Source organism: Spodoptera frugiperda, chromosome 31 (genome assembly GCF_023101765.2).
Source record: "Spodoptera frugiperda isolate SF20-4 chromosome 31, AGI-APGP_CSIRO_Sfru_2.0, whole genome shotgun sequence".
Lineage (NCBI taxonomy): Eukaryota > Metazoa > Arthropoda > Insecta > Lepidoptera > Noctuidae > Spodoptera > Spodoptera frugiperda.
The window spans coordinates 6,253,548-6,273,212 of NC_064242.1; the positions used below are offsets into that span (position 1 = coordinate 6,253,548).

Here is a 19,665-nt window from a genome sequence, read left to right on the forward strand (position 1 = left end):
ATCCTACTTGCGTTTTAATTAAATATAACTGTTCATCAACTATCATTGTTCTACTGATCCCATGAACTACTTCTGTAACCGAACATTCGAAACTTTTTCTCACTCAGTAGTCACTCTTGACTCGTAAGTCAAAAGATAGAATAATATAGACGTAGAAAAACCTCAGTAACATACGTTCTATGGAAGACGGCAGATGATACTAAGCAGTACCTAAACAGTGCCGCGACTATACTTAAGGTCCCTTTTTGGATTCCGTGACATTCACTTTTCTTTTTAACATACGACTACTCGTGTTAATACTCCACATTCAACCTTTTCACAGGATCTCTCCAATAAGGAATGGGCCAAGGGCATCCACTGTCTACCATCCCTCTCACTACTTTTCGTAATCCTAATTTTAGCATGAGCAAAACATCCTTTTTACCGCAACGTTTTCTAATCACATCATTCCTGAAAAGAAACTCCTTTGTTACGGCTTGCCTCGGCTTTAATCACGCGATCCATGAATGCTATATTACATGTACATATTTACTAAGCTAATTTGAATAAAAAATATACCCTACAGATTAAAACTTTCACAAACTTTAGTATTTACTTGATGTTTTCACTGTAAATCGTCTCCCCTGACTTGTTTTCCAAGATATTTATAATCAGCGACTTTCCCCAACTTAGTGTCGGCGACAAAATATCCTTTTAATGGTTGGCGGAGTGTTGGGTCGTCTGCAATTTAGATTAGTCCTTTAATTAAATTAACATTATGATCCCTATCTCGACGGAGCAGGTGGTCGGCAATATTGCTCCGTTGGAACTCTTTCTTTACATTCGTTTCTTCTTTTGCTCTTATTCCGAATGTTTTATTTAGATGTTGTTCATTTTACGTTAATGGACGTATCTTGATTCACTTTCAATGAAATTAATAGGAAATCGAGTGCTGAATAACGTTGTTCTAATTGATACGATTTTATTTTTTCTATATAATATTCTTATTCTTCGATAATATTCTTTAGGTATGAACGTTGAAAAAAGTGTAAGATACCCGCCATTTTGATAGTGAATGTACTCGTATCTATCCATTTAAGCACAATATCCTCGATCGTATTTCTTGCAAGTAATCCTCGAAAAGAGGACCAAGTTATTAATGGTAGTGGTTAAATAGACGTTTTTGCGCCCCCTGCAGGGAGTTCTCAAGAAAACACTGCTTTAAGACGAGACAAAGGGTCGATGGAGTCATTAATATTGTGATATCGGCAGATATTGTTTGCTGCCCGTTTACAAGTCACAAACTATTTATCGACACGACATTATCAGCGAACAATATTTAATTGGAGGAGAGTTTGGAGATTCAATCAAAGTTGATGAAATATTAATAAAGGAGCGGCTAAGTTAAATATTTGAAGTGGATTCAATGATTTCAATTAGCTGGTATATTCCGCTTGTTCATCGGGCAGCTCTCGGCTCTATTTCTCAACTTTTCCAGTCTGTTTGCGCTCGCTTTATCTATTTCTAGTGCCACAATCTTGGCGGCGCAGGTCAACCGAAAAATTAGAAATATCTCTATCGCGGCCGATCGTTCAGTTTAAGTAAAATGTTTCTTTTAGCAATGTTTATTGGGGGAAAGGGCATCGAATTGTTTAAGTACAATACAGAATCTCTTTATACAAAGACAATGTTAAAGATGAATTCAGAAGTAAAGTAAACGGTAACTAAACTATTAAATAATATTTGTGGGAACTATTAATACCTAAATTGGCTTAGTTGGCAGCCCTAGGAAGCGTTGGGCCGCGTCCATCCATTCGGACGGGGATTCCCCACGGCCATCGATATCTACGCGGCGGCTGTTAAACTTGTGAAATATTGCCTCTGACATTGACGGCTAGAAGAAAAATTGCCCTCGCGAAGTTTCACCACTTCATTTTGCAAAGTTTCGCGCCATTCTGCTAACGGTACGCTCTCACTTATTGATTTAGGTCTTTTTAAATTGCTTTATTATCCGCTTTGAGTTTGTCTTTCGTGAATATGCTTCGCACATTTTTATTTTATATGTGGAGTATATTTATGATCACTTATGTATACGATTATGTTACTTGTATAATTTATCAGTGACAATAAAGTGAGTTTGATTGTAACTTGGTATTACATTGAACTATGAAGAAAAACATAACACCTATTATTTCCCGAAAAAATAAACGGAGGTATACTTAATAGACTTTTCATTCGCTAAGTTACGAATCCGATAGCAATAATCTCATCCCTATCACACCCAAAACTAAACCCTCGGACTCAACAGTTGAATTTCCCAATGAAGCCGTGTTGTATAAAGAAAACAAACTTAAATCATGTCTGTAAACTTCCCACAGCTCCGAATGTATAGACGAAAGCTAATTCGAACTGCAACTGAAACAACAAACAGAAAACAATGCGTCAGCACTGGTTTACTTTTTTCTTCGGCGAACCGTAAAAGGTTAAAACAAGTGAATTGCCAAAGTTCTCGTTAGAGTGAATAAAACAAAAGTTAACCACCGATTTTCTGTTCAGCGCACCCGCTGTTTCAATCAATTGCGGGAACCGAATCCAAACACGAACTCTGCTTAGCATTGTTATAGATAGGTACACATTAGATATCTTCATGTAATTTCAGCTTTACGGAACATTTAATGCAATCTAAATAATGGATCCAGAAAAAGTATTAATTATATTTTTAACTTAGCTTGAAGGACACACGTATTTAGATTTCTCAATCAATTATTAGCATCTCTAACAAATAATCTGACAATTTCACAATTTTCATAAGTCATGAGTCAACAAATCGGCTTTCCAAAGCCAAACAATTTAATTGAAAGGATCAATGCAGTAAAGCAATAAGTAGAAAAACAAAAGCCACCCTGTATCAAAGTCAGGTATGAAACATGTCTATTTGTATCTGTTGCCCTTCCACTGAGCTCCACCCGCCATGACATTTAATTTCTATTCCACTTTGTACTATTCTCTCGAATGTTCAAGTTCCATTTTTTTTGGTATTGTTGTTTGTGTATGGAGGAGTATCATACCTGTATGTTTTTGAGTGGGTTCAAAACAACAAGCCAAGTATTTTGCTTCTGTTAAATAAAAGTTGGATGACATTTTATTAGTATCTAGTGAGTAGACTGTAGGAGCTATCAAACTACACATGAAAAATGTTGTATTTCTTTTTAATTCCCGCTAAAATGTATTAAATAGATAATTGAAGTGCGAATTGCTTATTATTCAAGACTTCATACAATATTTCCCTAAACGTATAATATTAACTAAAAAATCACGGATTATTCACGTACATTAATGGAGAAAAGCTCTGCTAGTCTACTAGTTTCGAGTCACAGAAGGACTCTAAAATAATAAAACCAACTATAACAGTTTTCATCGCTGAAAAGTTTAAAATAAACACTGAAATCATTGCAAAACTGTCACATCCATATCCCATCCTGTATACCTAGGTAATAGTTATTAATCACAGTTGGTAAACAAAGTACTAAGCGAGATTGCACGTTGAAAGTTAGGTATGTACACACTAACGTATGATAAATTCGCTGTGCAGTGCCCCGAGCGTTTCCGCTCCAATCGCTTCGGATGCACGCCCGTGCGATCGATTGTGTGAATACACCTTTATCCGTATTTTATTTTTATTTTCATTTATTTATAGGCGCTGTTTATTGAATGTCAACATGGCCCGCTTGTTTTCCAGGTTGTTGTGTACATAAATATGATAAAAATAGAAGTATCTTTTTTATACTTCGCCACATTGTATTTATATACTCTGTGTTAACGACAGACTACGGTACACATCGGTGCCTATTAATTATAGCTATAAAGTTGATAATAAATAATATTTATTATAAAAGCGCTTGGAAACTAGTACTTTTTTAATAAATTTGTATATCTATTCATATGATATGCTTTAGGCTTTAGAGCATATTCTTTCCGTTATTAAATTTCTAGTAATTTCTTTCGTTAGTTTTAACGTAGCAAATATCTACTCGTTTATTTATAAAGCGCATGCAAACTGTTAATTAAGGCACCAATAAAGAAATAACTTGATAATATTAAATCGTTACAATAACGTATCAGTAAAATTTGCAATTTTATTTTTGGATTTCCAAAATATACGTCGATGTGTGCAATGTAATTCGCTCGCCAATTGGAATGCGCAATTACAATTATCATATCGGGCAACGGTCGCATGTATAAAATTAATATTCGGACGGTCAAATGGAATCACTGATGACCATGTCGATCTCCTGACCCTTGTTTCACTGATCAAACTTCCATGAAAATTATCCTTCATACTATATCTCTGTAGCTAAAATATTTTACAACTAAATGTATAAAATATAGTGTGTAAAATAAAAGCTTCTAACTCCTAAACGCATGGTTAGGTTTCAGAATTTTCCAATTTGAAAAATCTGCGAATCTAAAAGCGCTGTGGAGTGCGGATATCACCTCGAATTTTAACAATTTGAGAGAAGGTAGATAGAAGCTGGAACACAGTTTAATAATAAAATGTAGTTTCTCATAGATAAATGATCAGTAAACCCATAATGATTATTGAATGTATTGTTAATTACATTTAATAAGTATTAAAGTTAAAATATCTATACTTCTGACTATCCTTTCTAGTGTTAAATTGGCATGTTGTTATGTTTTATCCATATTCACTTACGCTTGCCAATTTACACATGATTAAGCGCCATAGCTTGCAACTACCTATTGTGGGGTGCAGTGAAACGCTCACATTCCTCTTTGATTAGTCATTCATGATCTAGTGTAATGCGATCATTATGTAGGTACCGCTCAACATATTATTTATACCTTTAGAGGATCATCAGTAGGGAATGATTACGAGGGGGATTATTTCAAAACACACCATTTATCATTCAACTGTAATACCAAAATTATGCAAAGGATGTTGTATTTACATATAAAAGTAAAAGAAAACGTTATACAAATAAAAATAAATGCTACCACAATGTGACGTAGGTAGGCAATGGCATGCATGATCATAATAATAAAATATGGCTGTACCCTACTTAATATTATAGAGGAAAATAATTTATTTTTGTGGCTTGTCGTATTAACGTCAACTCGAAACGGTATCGGTCTCTCTGGACAGATCAAATTGTTCGTTCCGCTTTCAAAACCGTAAAGGCGTAAAATTGAGATAAGCTCAAAATAGACCACTTACACACCACGACCGCTTTCCGTATCAGTGGTAAAGAGAAGTCTGGAGACGGAAATTTTCATAATAAGAAAATTAATGAGAATTAACATCTGTTGATTGATGATTATTATGTCCGTTTTTTTTTATCTGGGGTGTAAGTGCCTGGCTTCAGTAATAAATCTTATTAGTCATTTATAAGTCAGAAAAACGTACGTATGAAAAATAATTATTAATTATTATATATACTACCTGATGCCCGGGGCTTCGTTATCTGGGGGCACGGCAGTGCCCCCGTCAAGTCGACAAAAAATCTCAATAAAAGACAAATATTTCAATTTTATTTGTAAGTCTAGATTACGTTATGTCTACAAAATACAAATTGTTAAACTAAGAAACCTCTCAATATAATGAAGCATATCATAGTTCTGATTTCAGTAAAGAAATAATAATACAATTCAGTAAATAAATATAATCTTTATTTATATTTTAATTTTTAATGAACCTTTCTCACAGTCGCGATTAAAATCACAGACAATAGCGTAGACAAATCGATAGGCACCTCATTTATTTTTACCCAGACGTTTAAGAGCGTCTTATTTACATACATAGTCCTATGTATGTCGTACATAGAATACAAAATGCCTATTAAGCATAGTAAATGCACGAGAAAATCGTAGATAACAACTCGGTTCATGCAGAACAAAAAATCTGATAACACTGGGCAAACTTTTTAGTGTACTCGGTATGTGTTATTCGGTAAAACCTCTCTACCATCTCGGGGCGAGTATGAAACATAACTCAATAGTGAGCGTAGGGATTCAGGGGCAACCGAGTGTAAAATGGTCGACATGGAGAGGCATTTTCAAACTGACCGGACAGTACCACCCTTTGCCTCCCTGAAATATGTTCGGTGCGCCGGTATTTGACATTCTTATATCCACACTCCCTACTTTCACAAGTGTTAGATTGGAATTCATGTTTATTGATTTTCTTTGGAAAAGCATTTAGGGGATCTACAGATACTTTCCTTTTCATAAGATATTTTTTGAATAAATCCAGCCAGTATTTGCCATGCAATGGAATACATCTACGATAGAACACATTTTTGAAAATAAAAAATGATCTTAAGTAAATAATAACTTGTACGTTTTCTTTAAAAAACGTTACTTATAAATGTTTTTCGAATTACACTGACGCTTCACAAAGGATGTTAAGACTTAAAAACTCTAAGAAAGCATTACAATTTGTTAGTCCACAATCGTCGCTTAGAAGCTCGTTCTCCCCCAATTGACTTTCCCAACTTCCGAATGAAGTTAAGAAAGTGATATAATCTACGTTTACAATGTGCCGGGAAAATAAGTATTACTTTACAGGCAAATTTATTTCTCCACTAACGTCATTTTTCTTTTACCCTGAGATACATTCATTTGATTTTACTACATCCGAGCTATCCTTCATGCTAGGAAATCCAAAGTGACTGCATATAACAGAAACAGATATTTATTAGTCTCCAGGGAACCAAACTCACGACTCCCGCGATAGTTTCGCCGAGGATGATGTATCCTATAGCTACCTATCTAACGCGATCTATACAGATACATTGTATATTTCGAACTGACGTACTTTCAACGTTGCAATCTTCGTTTTCTTATTTTACGCCATAAATTGTAAGTACGTTACAGAAATGTTTTGTACAAACTAAAATAGCTTTCAGATTTTCCACAAAGAAAAGTCGCTTAAACTTTTATTGTTATTAATTTCATATTTCTATCTGTTTTATAATGTCTGCGTCTTCTTTATTGAACTAAATAACCTTGGCTTTCCTTCTTGTACAGCTTGCTTTCGATCGTACTGAAAGTAGGCTTCGCTAATCACCCATATTCCGAAATCATTAGCATCTAACAACACACTGCTGTCTTATCAATTCCTCGTTAAGAATATTAAACTCGTATTTATGTTTTAATTTCCTTCGGTATGCTGGCAATATTTAAAAATGATGTTATAAAAATATCGTGTTTCGTCGAAACGGGGAATTCCCGCGCATTCGACCGGAAAATAGCCGACATAAAGGTCCGACATTCTGCTCTGGCCGGGGCACGGACGCCGATAAAATATATATGAGGACCGCCCTCGCCGCAAGTGTCCTAATGTTGATAAAACCTGATAAATCAACACTCCCTGACCAAATATGCTCTCAAATCTTTATTTGCTAGAGCTGTGCCACGTTCCGATGACTTTTTTTTATATTTAGGCAGAAATGTTAAAGTTTTTCCAAGAAAACATATTTTGTTGCCTTTTGCTTTTCAAGGGTCTCTGGAATTTCATATTCTCGCTCAGTTATTTTATGATAAGAAGGAGTCAAAGCAGTGAGACCAAGCTCCACAACTCCATAACACAACCGCTGCAAATGCTAAAACCAATAAATATCGTCTAACTCAACATGATGATCAACAGTTATTGATTTTAACATTGACTATAAAACTTCACTTACTTTCATATTTAAATAATTTTACTGACCATGAGATAGTAATAATTAAATAAGATTTTAAAATGTAAGGTAACGCTAATCTCAACTCAGACGCATAAATAAAGCACGCAACAAGATGGCGTCAGCGTCGGCGGCGGCGGTCGGTGTTGCCAGCAATTAATCTCCATTTCCCGCACGCGCCAAATCGCGCCGCCATTACTGGCTCTGTTTTATTTCATTAAATGGACCCGTCGAATTAATGCGCTGCATCGTTTACAAAACCGATGGAAGAATCGAAAAAACGGCATTGAAAGTTTTCTATGCCTCCTTTGTGGCTGTTTGTGGAAATTGTCCGACATTTTCTTTGTTTATTGAGGAAAATAGTCTGTGAAGTCATTCAGCGATTCTTTTGATATCTTTTGTGTTTTTTCAGAATCTATTTGAACCTATAAAGTAAAACATGAATATTTATAGTACGAGTATTTTTATTTTGCTAACAAAACAATTGTAATAAATGTATTTGCAAACCTTTTAGCGGTTTTGCCGGCTTTCACTCATAGTACGCTCTACTTAACGAATTTATTGAATAGCCAATCGTTGATTTTGTAGATAACCGTTATTAAAAATGTAAATTGACTTTCCGGTTTACATTTAAATTTCTCTTTCGATTTCAGTTCTCAATTACATGAAATAAAATTGTTAAAAAATTACATCGATAAACGGCTTTTTGTGAAGTATTTGATTTCGGGGTTGAGGCAGCCTTACAGGAAAAAATGCGATTGTATAATTTATAAACAAAATGTCGATGTAGCTATAAAAATAGCCATATACATAGGTAAAGCTAAAATATGACCATGTACCTACTTACAAAAATAGCCATATACATAGGTAAAGCTAAAATAGAGTTACATGTAAGCAATACACCTCTTTGAGAGAGGGAATGAAATAAAATAAAACAATTGAATGAACGTTGTATTGTTGCAGGTGCGAACGTTGTTCGTCAGCGGTCTGCCCATGGACGCGAAGCCGCGAGAACTCTATCTACTATTTCGAGCGTACGAGGTATGTTCTCAATTAATTACATTATTTTTTGTACTTACATTGTACGAAAACACACAAGCTATTTAATTAAATTTGTTACATTGCAGTTTCATTTCAACTTAAGTTCCTTTTAATATTTATAGTTAAATTGTAATCGTCTTGGTTAATGTGTCCACAATACATACTTTTTAAATTGAGTATTGAATTTACGCCGAAAAGCCAGCCAATATAAAACGAGTCCTAACAAAATATCTGGATCGACAGAAATGTCAAAATATTTATCGAGAGAAAATAAAAACCGAAAACACCACCGTTTTCGTCACGCGACTAGATCTCGATTCGGATTACTGTACCGTAAATATCAAATGTCATGCTCCGATTCGTAATATTCGGATTGAATCGATTCTGTTTACCGATAAGGGGGATTACACTCGATCCTCGGCTGGCACGGATGGCACCACAAACATAAAGGTGCCTAAAGTTAAACCGGGGGTTAGTTTTAGTGTGGGTATCGCGTGACTACATCGCGCCAGGCACCGCCACGTACTACCTTTTTTCGGTAGTTTTAAACATTATTATATGACTGAATAGAATTTTCCTGCGACATGAATGACATAGACAATTCTAGTAATTTGATAGTGTAGTTCCATATAAAAGTTAACAAAACGCTAACCTCGTGTAGGAAACTTTTGATAACAAAGTTAAAATAAGCATTGTTATTTGATTTGCACAGGGCTACGAGGGCTCCCTGCTAAAGGTTACCAGCAAGAATGGGAAAACAGCTTCGGTAAGTTATTTTCTATTATTTGAATAATATAAAGCAGCCCTTTTCCTGGTATTCTATTTAATAAGTGTAAAAAATGTTTTATTTACACCAGTTTTCCTAATTAAGTTGATTGAGAACAGGGAAATCGCAGCTTTACAAGACAATCTACGACTAAGGTTTACGCATAATCAGTTAATTTTTTGAAGGACAGACGCTATACGTTCACATAGTTTATCACATTATTATGAAACGATATACTTATTACAAGAAAAAACTTCATGAGAAACAATTCTGTAATGAAATCATTTATTAAGACTTCCTAGCAACTTTGTTCTATAGTTGCACTATCTTCATTATGAGAAAAACATTTCATAAGTATACGTGAAATGCGGAAATTATGCATTAAAGTGACAGTACGTTATGCGGTATCTCTGTATCATAAAATATTATGTCTTAGTTACATAAAAAATAATGTGACATAAAATATTATGCGCTACATGGTACATTTCTCTTGCAGCCGGTCGGTTTCGTCACGTTCCACACTAGAGCCGGCGCCGAGGCAGCCAAACAAGATCTTCAGGTTGGTATTGTCACAATAAACTCTCATAGCTCTAGAACTTATTGTAAACCGCTACTACTAAGCATTGAGTTTGAACCAATATCACGACAAAACGTCTTCAAACATATGGCGTCGGCATATTGGAACGAACTCAATAAAATATTTTATCCGTAGATAACTTACAGATAGAATCTAAATAAAATCTTACTAAAATGGTTTTATGTTTCCTACAATGCGGAAAATCACACAATAACAAAAAATATCCACGAACACTACAACGCCTAATCAGTTTGAATGGCTTCCGAACACAGTAAGATAGGTTACACAAGGGCCACAGTATCTCAATGAAAGACTGAGATATGTCCTAGGTATTCGAAGCTCAATACGCTATTGTAAATACTAAAACATGTATAACGCACGGTGTTACTAAACCTCTTCTCATCACATGCCTCAAACACAGCCAATGAGCACTATAGTTAATATTCTCATTGTAGACTTGGAATAACATTTTCCTGACTCGAGTAACCGCATCGTAAGTTATGCTAAACCCATGCACATACAGAATAGACCACGTCGGGTCATCAAGTCGATGTTATTGAGCTGTGAGGAGCCGGACTCTGATCGGTTATGTTACGGTGTAAATACGAGTTCGCAATGCATGTCACTGTTTGACAGGTTTTGATGTCACATCCCGAGCACTGTGTTCCGTCACCTTAGCAGGCGCAGGCGCGGACCTCTCGATTCTATCGAATCTATCCAAAGTTAAGACAAAATTGACGAACTTATTATTGATGTCCCTTGTTCGAACCGTTACACATAAATTGTCCTGTTCTAGGTTACTTATTTTTTTTATAAAAATTATTATATTTTGGCGAATACTTGATGAAGGATAATTACTAAAAACATCGTTGCAATTGAAATAATGTGGAACCGACGCCCTCCCAACCCGCGCTATCGTGTTGGTAAGCTGGGAGCTCGCGGCGGCCGACCCTTCCATCGTCATTATATCGGAGCGCCGCACCGCTCGCGGCTGTTCACAGCAGGGCGTCCGGTTCGACCCCGACATGCCGCAAACGATTCGGCTGGAGTTCGCTAAAAGCAACACGAAGGTCAGCAAGCCGAAGCCGGCAGTTGCCACAGCCGCGCCAGCTGCACACCCCGCATTGATGCACCCACTCACTGGACGTAAGTACCGCCGAACGCACACACCGCCCGGCGCTCGCTCGAAGCCCCCACATCCATACCGTACCTCTACACACTAATATATAGCACGACCTGTGTCTGTGCCATCCTCACACTATAATGCTCGTATCCTCACTGTTGCTGCCCGAATGTTAGGCGATAACGAGGATCTAAGTAGACAAGTGACGGGTACGACCGGGGCGTCGAGCAATCGCGGAGGGCAAGTATCTGTGACTGCTTACACGTACCACGCAAGGCCTAGCTCCGCGAAGCTATTGATTGATCTATCGGGTTCTTACCACTGTTGTCAACTTTTACATGTTTTCATGATAACACATAAATTGTTCTTTAACAGCATTAACATTATGAAAGTACATACAAAAAGAATATGTTGGCATAATCATAAATTCGCCAAGATCAAATTATTAATAAACTTTGAGTTATTCTCATAATAGAAAATAATTAGTAAGTAAAGAAAGTTGGAAGAACCGTGAAAACATGTGACAAGCACATTGTAAATAATAATTTTCTCTAGCAGTATTCTAATATCACAATCCTAGTTAGGTCGTGCGACCGTGGATCTATGTAACACTGACACAGCTTGTATTTGTGTGGTGCGGCCGGTGACGTTGTTGTTGTGGTGCAGACCTAGCGAGTCCGTTCTTCCCGGGCGGCGGCGCGGAGCTGTGGCACCACCCGCTGGCGTACGGCGGCGAGCTGCCGGCGCTGTCGCACGGACTGGTGCACCCCGCCATCCACCCACAGATGGCGCCAGTCCGATCCTACCTCTGACTAGCTGCCGCCGATAGGCCACACCACGTATGTTGTCTTATCTCACTTCAACAAGGCTTCTTCTATCTGCTTACCAGGAATTCATAATAGCTAATAACATTGATCGTAATGTCCTCTAGAGGAGGATACTGATGCTACTGCTTTGCCAATTACGCCCTTGTTTATTTTTATTAATTTGTAATTTTATTATTACTGTAAATATATCAGTTGACAATGTACATATTTTCCTATATTTATTTCTTTGCTTACAATGTTAAAGTAGTAAAATTAAGAGCAGTTAAGCATAATGCGTTCTACAGAATATACAAAACTGTTGCTAAATTTCCTGTATACTTTTAATAGATTCGGGATTTAATTGTATAACGCAGAATGCTTTACCGCGTATTGAAGAGCGGTTTCTTATATACTTCCAACTTTACTAGGAGTTTGGACCTTATTATCATGGTAATAATGTCCAGACCCCCCTGACGCTGGGTGCTTGCGTGCTGCCCGCGCCCGCGCTGGGGTCCCCCGGCGCAGCGGTGCCGGCGCACACTGGGCCCGCTGCACATCCCGCGCATCCCGCGCCTCCCTGCTCGACGCTATTCGTCGCCAACCTCGGACAATTCGTCTCCGAACATGAACTAAAGGAAATTTTTAGCAGGTAAACCTACAACACTACTCTTACGCAAACCCATGTGCAATTCTATATGTGCAAAACGCTTCAAGTTTTCGACTGCAAATAAATCGTGCTATTTACATATACAGAGTAAATTGGCATTAATCTATATAAAGTACTTTCAATCCAAACGTTACAAATATTTCCAGTCGAAAAGTAACACGATGTTATGTGCATGATCACGCAACACATAAGGTAATAAAACATATAAAAGCATTCGAAAATGTATGAAGTTAATAAAATTTAACTTTCCACAGTGCATGTTGCACCGAATATCACAAAGTCGTCCACATAAAACATTATTGGGTTAAAATTTGTTTCGATTTTAGCTCTACTCTGTCTCACACAAACTGTTTCATTCAAAGAGAACATTAAATAAGAAATATTTGCTTGAGCTACATTGTTTGTGTGAGATTTGAAGCCTGCACCCGTACCACCCTAAGCATGACGAACGTCACTATATCTCCACAGTTGTCACAACTAGTCGTACGTTAGCACTATAACACCACACAATATGAGCGCCGTGAATATTACTTTTTATGTCGTACGTATCGTGCCGCACACACCCACCGCGATGTTTATGTCCGACCATCAAACAGGATGACAAAATATCGCGCTGTTTAGTTTAACTTTTAGAATTTAGAAGCACCATACAACACAATATAATATTGCTTTCTAAATATTTGTACGGTCGAACATTTATAACAAATGCTGCATTCTCGGAATTCAGTCACAAGATTCCACAACATTAGGTTATTATATCAAAGACACACATGTCATGAGGGGGGTACGAGTGGGCACAATAGAGTATGATGGTACAGCTGCCCGGGGTTCACTCGCCTGCGACTGCTGAGTGGCGGCAGCAGCGGCGGCGGCAGCTCGGGTCCGGTGGCTTTCGTCGACTTCGCTAACCCGTCGGACGCGGCCACCGCGCTGGCTCGCCTGCAGGGCGCGCTGCTTCTCAGCTCTGAAGGCGCCATCCACCTCGAATTCGCGAGGCATAAGATGGCTCACAACGGCTGGATTCTCGCACACGAAGTATGCACGCGCACTATGTTTAGTTACAAGTTCATACGTTTCGTTTTCTCGCTATATCGCGCAGGATACAGACTTTGCGTAACTTATATATTTTTCAAATTTTAAATAAAGGACTTTGATAGCTAAATTCGTTTAAGTCCATGGAGCTAGCTACATAATGAATTCTTCATTTCTATGTGTCGATAACATTACTTCAGCTGTCATACACGGGACCAGACACATTCGTGTATGAGGGTCGAAGGCAATAAACCTATGTACTAATGTTTCACCTGCACCTCGCACTATAGTTACGTAATGCCTGCTAACTCGTAAGCCATAGAGTCTGTCGCTGTGAATGTTTGATCCCCTATTAACGTGTGCTGCATTACGCAGGGAGCCAAAGGCGGAGAAGAGGGCGAACAGCATTAACTCGTTCGTAGCTCTCGGCACTTGACAACCAGCTCACTGAGGGACGCGCTATCTGGATCCTCTGCATCGCATCGGGCCGGCGGCACCAGGAGACCGGGCAGACCATCACCCGCAACCCTTACGTCCTCACTAGAAGCTCTGTCTCCTATTTTGTTAAGTTTACTGACTCCCTGCGTCAGAGGTGTGGTGTTATTCGTTTATACCAAAATTAGCAAGTGTTAATTGTATTATTATTAACATTCCAGGTTATTGTTTACTGTTCATGGTAAAATAATATTATTTTAATCTATTAATTTCCTATAAATGTAGCATGTTTATTTAATTTTATTATTCGATTTATCATGTAACATAAGATTTATTTACAACTAACTTATTGTACGGTAAAGTTTGTATATTTGTTTTTACAAGGCCGATGTATACAACTGAGAGGATTTATTATGGATATAGTTTATTACCAGAAATTAAACATTTTAGGATATATCTCATTCGAGTAAGCTAAAAACCAAAGGTGCCCTTCATAGAAAGATTACGTTTTGTTAAATGATATTTCAAGTTGAATGATTTAAATGAATTTGTATGTAATGATACGATACTTTTGTTTTAGCCTCGATAATGTTAGCGTATTTAAATGAATTTCATGACTATTTCAAATTATATTTACCCAATACTTTCTTAGTAATGTTTATAATATTCAATCACTCGTTAAAGCGCTGGCACTCTAGTGTTGGTCTTACGGTCCTTTCTATCTGTAAATTAAATAATTGTAATGTTATAATGTTTGACTAGGACTTGATGCGATAGGACGGGGAAGCCCTCGGAGCCGCTTGTCGAGTGCAACAGGACAGTGCCGCTGAACAGTCGCGCGACGTGCGCACGCGCATCCTCTCCTACTTGTTCTGTTATCTCTCTGTTCGATGAGTTTGTTATGACCTTTCTCTACTTAGGTGAATACCAAAATTTCTTGTGCCTTGCGAAAAAAAAATCTTAAAATCGAATTTAGATTTTACTCCAGACATGGTGGTCAGTGAAGTTTGTTTATTTGTACGTTCTGTATTGTACCACTACGGGTTCCCTCACTCTTCGCGGTTAGTATGCGATGCGACACAATCGAGATCAGTTCAGTCTTGTCTCTTGTTGCGAGAATTTAGCCTTGGCCTTATGAGAGTTAAATAATTAAATGTAATCATTATATTAATAATTAATATATAGTTGAAACTAGCCGGCGACGTGCGCGCCGACGCTGAATAGTAAAACGTTATTCTACTATCTGCATGCTTTGACGAGCTTTTTGGTAATAATCTAATTTAAAATGTAGTAGTTACTTTTATTGTGTAATCGTTAGGTGAGTAATATAATGTTAGATAAGGGTATTTATTGTAGACAATCAGCATAGTTACATTACTATTTAATGAAAGTTATTCATACATAATAATGAAACAATGTAATGAAATTTAAATTTACTGAAATGTTAGGATTAATCAAAATGAAGATTAATATATTTTTTATTTTTAGCTAGTTGACTATCGCATTCAGAATGATTACTTAGTTACCTACGTGTCGACATAAGTACACTACAATGCGAGATAGCAATAAACCAAAAATGAAATATTAATGTTATTATAGGTACCTATTTAGTGACGTATTCTGCTGATGTAAACGTAAAATTTACAAAAAAAAAGTAAAAAAAAATCCCTGCTTAGGCTATAAAATAAGGTTTTGGATATTTGGGTTACAATGTTGACGCGACAGAAATCTGTTGAGGTACTCATGCGACTCTCGTCGGTCGCCGGCCAGAGACTCCGCATGTGAATTCTTATGAAATCTCTTAGTCAATATTTAATAGAAATTTCGTCAATTTTTGACTTAGCAAAATTTTATACATTGTTTATAGTAACTGTAATATCACAATGTACCGAACGTCGTGGCGTATAGACCAAAGATAAAGGATTATACATAATTTTAATACTAACCTCAGACCGTACCAAACTTGTATTTTGTAGGCTCATTGTACTGCGACGTTAAGTGGACACGACAAATATTTGAGAGCCACAGCAGTGCAAGCAGACATCATTTGTTACGACACACGTAAGGCTGATGCCGCGGTGATACACGAAGACACCTAGGATAGGCATCTTATTGTACTGTTTCCATTGTTACCTACTTTTGCTAATGTTAGAGACGAAACAATCAATTTATTAAATTAAATATACATTTCGATTCAGTTTTATACCCAAGCCATTAATATCAAATGTAAATCAAACATGTATTATAATATTTTATGTCACATGAAATCTCCAGACAGATTCTGATTCTCTTATATGTATATTATTCATTATTCATTGTGGGTTATAATGTTAAGCTAAGTCAATGTTCACTTATTTAATTCGATATATAATGCTAATTCGTGTGTAAGTAATTGTGTAATAATGTAGTAGTGATCTCCCATACCTTCGGCGAGCGGCGTCCTCAGGCGCATACTGAAATACAACGAAAAGTTTATTTTTTCTTTTCAGTTGTCTTGCGTTACTTTGTCGATGGCTCTATTGCCTTTTTGACGATCAATTTTAAGCTCTCTTCTGTCAAATGTGTGTCATCTCTTTGAAATCTCTATGATAGTTTTATTGTAACCTGTAGAGACATCGACAGGCAACGGTTAGTTTAGCGAGCCCGGCCCGGCCACGGCGCGCGCGTTGCGTGGCGGGCGGGCGGTGCGCGCAGGACGCCGTCGCCGCCATGATTCCGTCCAACAACCTTAGATAGCGAGTAAGAGACGTCCAGTGGCTGCGGACACGGCTACGTCACCTTTTGCGGGACTACTCGATACATATCATCATGTAATATTTAATGTGTAATTAGGAATTAAAAAGCGGTTTCATAGAGGCGTTTATTCTGTATTTCTCGTCTACTACTTATAATGCAATCGGCTATGTGTCACGCTAACCTACTTTTGCGTTTCCGACATAATATATCATTCGCTTTGCTGTCGTTTATCCTTTTATTCGGAATTATCTCTAGTTCTGATTAATTTTACTTGTAAAGGATTTAAACACAAAACTAATTGTAAACCTCAAAAGATATTTTCTTAACGTTTACTGTGAAATCGAGTAGCTAGATGGTGTTCGGATCGTCGTTGTTTATATAAAGACGCGTGACATTGGCCCGCATGTGATAGGGTAGTGTAGGGGTGTAGCGTCGCCTTGCAAGTTAGGTTAAGTGAAGCGGTATCACACAAACGCCGTGCATCGGAAACATATCAATTCTGTGCCCCTTAATAAATTTAGTTAAATACTATTCTAAGAGATACAATATGGATAGAATAAAGAAGACAAAATAATCGGAGTATCAAATACCTGCTAAGTGTTGTTTTCGTACGTTAATGGTTAGATTGTGTTAAATAAACGTGGATCGTAACGCATAGTCCCCGAGTAGTGTCGCGCAACTTCCCTTGTTTGTGGCCGCGCGGCCGCGGGCCAGCTGTACGCGGCTGTACGCGACTGTACGCGAGTGTACGTGCGTGTACGCGCCCGCGCCGCGCCGTGCGGTCCTTTATTGTTATTTAGATAATATATTGACATGGCTTCTTTACCAAATTATTTTAACAGTTCGCTTCGTATTCAGTATTAAATGACATTTTGTTTTAATTTCGGCGACAAGAGTTAGTGCGTTGCTGAAAACTGATTTGTATATCGAGCAAAATAAACCATACAAACTATATAGTTAGTAATTAATTGTTAGATTTGTGTGACTTGATTATTTAATGCTTTTAGAGCAGAGGTAAAGTGTTATTGTGGTTTAAGAAAAACATAATGACATTGTAAAAATAGTGATAAAATTAGCTTAATTATCATTATTACAACTTTTATAGATGTTCATTAATTTTCTTTTCTTACTTCATGGAGTATTGTGGCATTGGAGACGTCATTGTTAATTCAAATAAATTTGAGCTCATCCTCAATCGAAGTTTTTATTCATGAACCCTGTCTGCGTCAGCCCGCTACCGAGCTACTGAGCTACTGAGCTACTGTCTCCAAGTCGAGTCGAGAACAACTGTACGAAGGTACTCAGACCTTATAGGAAAATGTTTTATAAATTAGCCCGTAGGTAACAGATCTTTTATTAAATAGATAAATATAATCATTGTTTTCTCGAACGATCTTATGTTCAATATTATGTGTCTAATAGTTAATAAAAATAGTACTTTATAGGTGTCTAGTTTAGGATAACTGAAATTAGATATAAAATTAACAGTTATGCTTTTAAAACGTTGCTTTGTAGACATGTCTGCTTTAGTGCCTCCTTTTGTAAAATGAATTCGAGAAAAATGTATTTGATCACAATGTTACTTCTTCAATTTAGTTTACAAAAGAGGCACAATACGATGAAATATGAAAACTCTTTATTTCCATAATAATTATTGCAATGTTGTATTTATGTTATTATTAGTTTTAAAGCATTATAGGGTCCAAAGATTGGGAATAAACATTATGTGACAATTAATGTTCTTGTTTCTTTTATTGGACTTCTGAATAACCTGTTGAAGTGGGGTAGAGGCAAACACATAACCAAAACTTCTCTTCAAGAAGTTCTCAGTTTTACTAAATGCCTACCAGACAATAGCTACTTAGACAGAAAGTCAAATTAAAAATGTCAACTCATTAATTCCAAATGTTACGTGCAGTACCAGAGTGGAGTAAGTAGTTTTTAATGTCAACTAACTTGTTTAATCTAGTAACAAAGTACATAGGTGTGCAGAACGTCATTGGGGAGTTAGTGCTTAATTATTTAGACAGTCGAAACTTGGCATGGCCTCATTCTGCGGCCCCGGCCAAATTAGTATGAATATCATTAATATCACATTAGCTACGACCGACGTACGTATGCTGGTTGAAATTGCGTTACCAGTTAATTTCAGGATGGATTTCAACCGGATTTTCTGTTTAACCAGAATTATTTTGTAAGAATGTAGAGGATTTTCTGGCAGTAAGTACATACGAGTGATATTTCAAAGGTATTTTAAATATTTTTTACTTAAAAAGCGTCGTAGCAAAGTTCGTAGCGGTTTCGTAGCAATTTGCTACGAAACTCGATATCTGTAATTAAGAATGGACTGAGCTTATATCTCCCCACGTTGGTACTCACACATTGTAATTATGATGGAGCCTTTGTATACGAATACGATGTTTGTGAATTTCTGACACGAAATTACGAAACATGAAGGTAATCCTGAAATGAGTTTTGTAGTACTCAGTACTCTTCAGTAACAACTCGAAAACTTGAACATATTGAACTCTGTGTGCCTTTAGTGCTACGACGGTTGCTACTTCATAATATTATTTTAATAGAGGATATTTGATAGGATGTTTGCTACGTACGACTTTCAGTAAAACACACATTATATGATGGAGAGACAACAAGAGCGGATCATTGGAACTTCTGGGTGATTTAGTAAGTATACATTAATAAAAATTGACAAGTATAAAATGTTATTGATCAAAAATAATATTACTCTTGTAGTTCTCAGAAGATATTTCTACCAGTTATGTTACTAAGTCCTCCTGATAGT

The 19,665-nt window shown here is 36.9% G+C and overlaps 1 protein-coding gene across 1 annotated transcript in view; it reads left to right on the forward strand.

Moving 5' to 3' along the window:
- Positions 1-18,599, forward strand: part of LOC118276474 (protein couch potato) — a 198,435-nt gene extending 179,836 nt beyond the window's left edge. Inside the window, 8 exon segments of the mRNA XM_050707245.1 lie at positions 8,643-8,720; positions 9,433-9,486; positions 9,983-10,045; positions 11,065-11,209; positions 11,853-12,025; positions 12,457-12,641; positions 13,478-13,694; positions 14,067-18,599. Of these exon segments, the coding sequence (XP_050563202.1) occupies positions 8,643-8,720; positions 9,433-9,486; positions 9,983-10,045; positions 11,065-11,209; positions 11,853-12,025; positions 12,457-12,641; positions 13,478-13,694; positions 14,067-14,102 (951 nt within the window). The 3' untranslated portion in view covers positions 14,103-18,599.
- Positions 18,600-19,665: the final 1,066 nt, after the last annotated feature.